The sequence below is a fragment of the Sinocyclocheilus rhinocerous genome, unplaced genomic scaffold (genome assembly GCF_001515625.1).
Source record: "Sinocyclocheilus rhinocerous isolate Xijiao unplaced genomic scaffold, SAMN03320098_v1.1 scaffold2725, whole genome shotgun sequence".
Classification (NCBI taxonomy): domain Eukaryota; kingdom Metazoa; phylum Chordata; class Actinopteri; order Cypriniformes; family Cyprinidae; genus Sinocyclocheilus; species Sinocyclocheilus rhinocerous.
In genome coordinates this window covers 640558-647411 of record NW_015635048.1, presented here as the reverse complement: position 1 = coordinate 647411, position 6854 = coordinate 640558, and the positions used below count along the sequence as shown (strand labels likewise).

At 33.5% G+C, this 6854-nt stretch overlaps 1 protein-coding gene across 1 annotated transcript in view; it reads right to left on the bottom strand.

The window, feature by feature from the left end:
- Positions 1 to 6854, bottom strand: part of LOC107746463 (protocadherin-15-like) — an 81333-nt gene that overhangs the window by 31001 nt on the left and 43478 nt on the right. Inside the window, exons 5-6 of the mRNA XM_016560685.1 lie at positions 4189 to 4349; positions 3163 to 3318 (exon numbers count right to left, since the gene is read on the bottom strand). Of these exons, the coding sequence (XP_016416171.1) occupies positions 3163 to 3318; positions 4189 to 4349 (317 nt within the window). The remainder of the gene's footprint in view (positions 1 to 3162; positions 3319 to 4188; positions 4350 to 6854) is intronic.

The window sequence follows — 6854 nt, the reverse complement described above, 5'->3', positions numbered from 1 at the left end:
ATATATATATATATACAGTATATATATACGGCACTTAGAGGCTTTTGCATCTGAACTCTTCATATATATATATATGAAGAGTTCAGATGCAAAAGCCTCTAAGTGCCGTATATATATACTGTATATATATATATATTAGGGCTGTCAATAGATTAAAATTTTTAGTCTTAAACACCCTTTTTTCTGTGATTAATCGCGATTAATCGCACACTTCATGAAATTAAGCATAGACCATTTATCTTGTTTCAAATGTTTATTTTGTCATTATTTGCTATATCCAGCAAAGTAAACCAAAAGATTGAAGGGTGATTCTCAAAAATCTATCTAGATTTTTTCAAGATAAATTTAGATGACTTTCCAAAAAAGGACACTTAGAAACTCCAAAAGGACACCAAAGAACCAAATGATATAAGGAGTCCATATAAGCGTATAAGAAAAAAAAATCATCTGAATTTTATAGTATGTGTACAGTGCAACAGCAAAGAGCTTTTTTACATTTTAGAGAAGCCAAGTTGCGATACCGAACAGGACCACATGGTGATGCCAAAAAAAAACTAAACCAACCGCCTGCTGACTGCATATATCTACTACAGTACACGGATCCATTCAGTATAACTAAACACAGCAACATACACATGACAAATCAAAACATTATCGTGAATGTTTGTGGAAACAACTTGAATGTACGGAAATGTCTGTGCATAAATACAATGTACGATCAGTGCGTCAAGAGCACTCATACACGCATTATTATAACGGACGCGTGCTTACTGTACTGTACGACTCCTGTACGCCACCGCAATCGTCTTTACCTTGATTGCAGTCTTCATCCATCAAAACTTTACTAGCGAGACTGGTTATCCAGTCGAGAAAACGTAGTTTGCGTCTCATCTGGCCATACAGCGGTGGGATGTGTTGACAATCCATTCAGTCTGTACTTCACACAAGCGCGTGACATGTGAGGACTCGCGCTCTTCTGAGACAATCACAGAATATGACAGAGCTCGTGTTTTAAAGCGAAACACACTGGAATGAATAATTCACTGAAAACGCAACGCGAGTCTCTGTTCTCTCTGCAATCTCTGATGTAATCAGCCTGGTTTCCTTTATATTAGCGCTGTTTTGGACGGATTGTTTAAATGCATTTGCTTACTTGGATCATTGGACTGAAAACTTTCCCGGAGTTTAGCGGCTTAAAATGATCTAATCGCAAGCAGAGAAGCAAAATTGGGTTAAAAGGTTAGAATAGAAATTGTGCTTAATTGCGTTAAATTATTTTAACGCGTTAAGGACTGTAAAATTTATCGCATGCGTTAACGATGACAGCCCTAATATATACAGTATATATATATATATATATACCCGATATACATGTTTCAGACACCTCATACAAACCCAATAAGAAATCTCACCTCTATTACTGTATAAAAAGGACTTACTCATATAGACATAGATATATTTCTCATATAGATAGTATAATTTTTTTTTTTTTTTTCAAAATAATGTAGTACTTTACATTACCGGTCAAAAGTTTGGAAAGAAAAAAAAACTTTAAAAAAGCATATTATGCTCACCAATACTGCATTTATTTCATTTACAAAAAATAAAAAAGTGTTAGCAATTATTATTGGAATAATTCATATATATCGATATCATTAATTACAATACATTAATATATAAATCATAATTATGATTCTTATTAATATCAATGTTGAACACAATTAGTTCTGTTTAATATTTTGATAGAAAACATTTAGGATTACTTGATTAACATGAAGTTCAAAAGAACAGTGTTCATTTGAAATATAAATCTTTTGTAACATTATAAATGTTTTTACTGTAACATGAGTATTAATTTATTTTCTTAAAAAAAAAATCCTTCTTACACCACACTTTTGAATGGTACTGTATCACATTTTCCACCAAAAAAACATTAAGATAGATTAAAATGCTAAGAAATGGAATTACTAATTATTAATTAATTATTACTAGAAACGGATACGGAATTACTAATTATTTGGATCAGTATTCTAAGGTGAATAACATGATAATTCTCTAGTAATGACTGAAATCATTGTAAGCTTTTGAGGGTTTTGTAAAGTATTGGATAGTAATTATTCAGGTGTTACTACATCCTTCTAAAGGAATTACTAATTGTTTTAGATCAGCATCTAAAGTGAAGATCGTGATAACTCCCTAGTAATTACTGAAGTCATTGTAAACTTTTGAGGTTTTTGGTTAGTAATTCATTTTGCTAGATTTGGTAACACTTAAATCATTACTAGTAGGTCACCATGAACTTCACTATAGAATATTGATCCAAATAATTAGTAATTTCTTCAGAAGGATGCAGTAACACACGAGCCATTACTATCCAAAGCCTTACATATATCTCAAAAGCTTACAATGACCTCAGCCAATATTAGGGAGTTGTCATGCTTTTCACTTCAGAATACTGATCCAAGTAATTAGTAGTTCCCTTAGAAGGATTTGGTAATACTTGAGTCATTACTAGTGGATTATCATGATCTTCTCTTTAGAATTAATTATACATTATGCATCATTCACATTAATTATGAACCTGTATTGAGTAGTTCTTAGTAGTTCTCCAGGATATATGAAAGCATACATAGACTTTAACTTCTATGAATTGGGAAGCAAAAATAGAAGGGCAGAGTATATCAAGAAAAGTGTCAGCCAAAAGTGTGCATACCGAGCAACGGTGCAATGGGAATTTACAATACAGCCATAACTTATGGTGGAAAAACACAGAGAAGCTAAATAAGTCACAAAAGGTGACTGGCAGATTTATTCAGTGAGCTACAGCACTCCTGGAGTAATTACACAGCAGTCAAAGACAGAGAAACATTAACAGCTAAATGCTTCAGCTCCAATGCCCACAACTGCAATTCATTTACCGCAAAATAACCCTGTCGTGGGTAAACCATCACACTGGCACAATCCACTGATTGAATTTCCAATTACAGCTGGCAAGTGTTCAGTTTTAGCTAAAGCAACTCACTCCTGCAAACTTCTAATAACGTGTGCTCCAGAATGCTGGTGACGTCGATGCTCTCCAGAAACTGTAGAAAAGTAACTCATGAAAAAGTCATTACAACTACAGAAGAAGAACAAAAGAGGCCCTGCTAAATAGAAACTCACCTCATTAATCGCTACATAGTAGCGCGGCTGCTGAAAGCGTGGGGTGTTGTCGTTTCGATCCCGTACGACTATCCGCACCTCGTGTAGGATCACCGTGCCAACAAGCTCATTAGTACACTGAACCTGCACCACAATGGACTGAATGTAGGAGGGAGGCTGAAAGACAAAAATAAAAGAGACAAATCGAGAAAGTTAATTTGCATGGTGTGCATTCAGCAGACCAACCGGAAAATGACCATTTGCTTGCATTCTATTATGAAGCCCATTACAAAGTGCATACTGTGAACAACAGATTTTGAAGCAAAAGAGAGGAACTTTTTTGTTTTATCATAGTTCTGATTGAACCAAAAGACCTCTTTTGGACAGAAAGGGTCCAAAAGTTTGAGACCACCAGTGGAATTTTTTTTTTCATTACTAGTTATATTACTAGTTATATTATCAGCGAAGCAATTTTAAGATTAAAAAAAATACTTAACAGGTTCATGTTTTATTTCCATGTTTAAAGGAATTGTTCACCTGAGAATTAAAGGCAGATATTGCTCAATAATGGATCCTCTGCAGTGAATGGGTGCCGTCAGACATCACGATAATCAATTAATGTATTTTTGAAGCAAAAAGCTGCATGTTTTTAACGTCAAAGCATTGCTTCTGGCTAAAATACAAGTCCTCTATCCATAATATTGATTTCTACAGTGAAAAAGTGATCTCGTCTGAATTAGGAGAGAAATATGCACCATTTACAAGTAAACATAGTCCAAAACTATATATATATATATTGGTGGATTTTGATGTGAGAGGACTTTTTACTGGAGGAAGTGTTATTATTAGTGCTGTCAAACGATTAATCGCGATTAATCGCATCCAAAATAAAAGTTTGTTTACATAATATATGTATGTGTGCTGTGTATATTTATTATGTATATATAAATACACACACATGCATGTATATATATATAAAAAAAAAAAAAGGATTTCTGCACCACTTGCATTCAATGGTTGTTTCAGACTTGTATAGCAAATAATTACATCTCGGTCCAGAAGTCGTCCGGTGCTGTTGAGATACAGGCGTTGCTTGACTGGGTCCAGAATGACCCAGTAGTCGTGGTTGTCCCGTAAAGATAAAGAAATGGTCCTGTCAGGGTCTTCTGCTCTCCCATTTATCTGCATGTTCTCCACCAGAAGGGTTCCTGTGATAATAACATACAAACATTTTTTATCTGCTCACTGTTTCATTTTCAAAAAGCATTTGTGGCATTTCCCTAATCATTTCATTCTACTATTGACTAAAAATGCATGATTTATTTTTTATTGCCACATGGATGAAAATATAATTAGGCACTATAAGAATTGTAATTTTTTTTTTGTTTCAGTTTCAAGTTTCAGTTGTGGTTGTTCAGAAAGAAACAATAGAGGTAATTAGAGACCTGAAATTTAGAGCAGATCTGAGAACACTGTGTAATTTTTGCTGTTGCTGCTTGTCAGATTGAAAGATATGACCACAATGAGATCTTGGGTAAAAGTCAAGTATGTATTTCTGACACTGAAAATTGGGAGTACCTAATATAAAAGCATTAGGAATTTCACTACATACAACTGAAAGAAATCTCAAATGAGAGAAAAGTAATGCGATTAAACAGTACAAACTGAGACCTTTGCTTCTATCTCTCTCTCTTTTTATTTCTCCTAAGAAACAGACCCAGTAATCTCATGTGTCTCTTCTGATGTTTTAGAATAGATCTCAACTTCTCAAACTCTGCTCAGATTTACTAAGACACTAAAAGTGAAGTCTGCAGAAGTCAGGGATCTCAGCATGAATTCGAACACCAAAGACCAAATGATCTGAACAATGATATCCACATTCATTTTATAGCGCTACACTCTTGCTATTACCAGTGAAAAAGAGGAACACTCTAGCCAAATAAATAAATAATTAAATAAAGTAGCTCCTATTGAAATAATATACTTTTAAAAGAACATACTTAAGTGGGAACTGAATGTAATGTTTTCAGGCACTTAACTGAACGTTAATTGCATGCATAATAGTTTAAATTTATATTAAACGCAGTTAGAGTGATTTTTATGTAATTTCATAATTTACTTATGTTGTTTTTGAAATATGGCTAAAGTGTATTTTTGGTCAACTAAACTTAGCATTAATGTAAACTAAATATACTTTAATGCAATTTCTATTAAAACTACAGAAACTACAGATACTACAAAAACATGTACTTAATATATATTTGTAATTACACATTTCTAATGATAATGTAAGTAAAGTTAAAGGGGTGGTTGACTGTTTTTTTTTCTAGGCTTGATTGTGTTTATGGGGTGCAGTCTAACATGTGTTAATGCTTAATTAAAAAAAAAAAAAAACACATTATTTTTTCACATAATTTACCATTATTCTACACCGCTCTGTCCCTTCTCCTATAAACGCGCTGATCATTTCGGGTGGTTCACTGTTTTTTTTTCTAGGCTTGATTGTGTTTATGGGGTGCAGTCTAACATGTGTTAATGCTTAATTAAAAAAAAAAAAAAACACATTATTTTTTCACATAATTTACCATTATTCTACACCGCTCTGTCCCTTCTCCTATAAACGCGCTGATAAGAGGATCATGCAGAACCTGTGCAAGCACGGCTCTTAATGGTATGTATTTTGTTTGTTGTTGTCTCATATTTTAGATACGCTGTTATTTGTAAATGCTACTGCTTCTGTTAGCTTTTAATATACGTTTTTATCCTGATTAAAGCTTTAATACACTACGGCAACCGCAAGCGCGTCCATGTATAATGCTTCTCGTGTATAAATTGAACAGTTCATTGTTGGAATTCGTTAGAAGACAGAATTGCGATTCATATATGAATAGATTTTTACATGCATCCCTAGTTTTCTCCTCCTCTTCTCTAAAGCAGCACAACATGGCCTCACAACCCTTTGCTGCATGTTCCTGGGGGCGGGGTTTATCTGGGTTGTAGTCCCTACGAGCCATTTTTGTAGGCATTAAACTGCCAGAATTTTAAAAGACAATATCTCCGTTTGCATTGAACTTTCAGCACCGCAACATTGCAGATATTGTTTATGCTCAAACAGCAACATCGCACACTAACTAACGTTAAAAAAGTGAAATCGCAATCAACCACCACTTTAAAACTTTAACTTTAAACATAATATCACATAACAACGAGCCATTTTTGTAGGCATTAAACTGCCAGAATTTTAAAAGACAATATCTCCGTTTGCATTGAACTTTCAGCACCGCAACATTGCAGATATTGTTTATGCTCAAACAGCAACATCGCACACTAACTAACGTTAAAAAAGTGAAATCGCAATCAACCACCACTTTAAAACTTTAATTTTAAACATAATATCACATAACAAACTACAGTTTCTAAATTATAATTAGTACTTTACATGTGCTTTAGTATGTTTGTATGTATGTATGTCAACAAATCAAAATAAGTGCGTTTCTTCAAATCATGACAAGTTTATTAAAACTTTCAAATTAAAACTTTTAATTTGACATTATTACAAATCACTTTTTAAAAATTTACCTAAGTATATTAAGAAACAGTCATGAAAATATGCTGCCCCCCAATTACCCCCCCCCAACACTTTATTTAAAAGTGTACTTGTTACAAGTTACATGTATTTACTATTATAATAACAATAAATTGTGCATCATTAC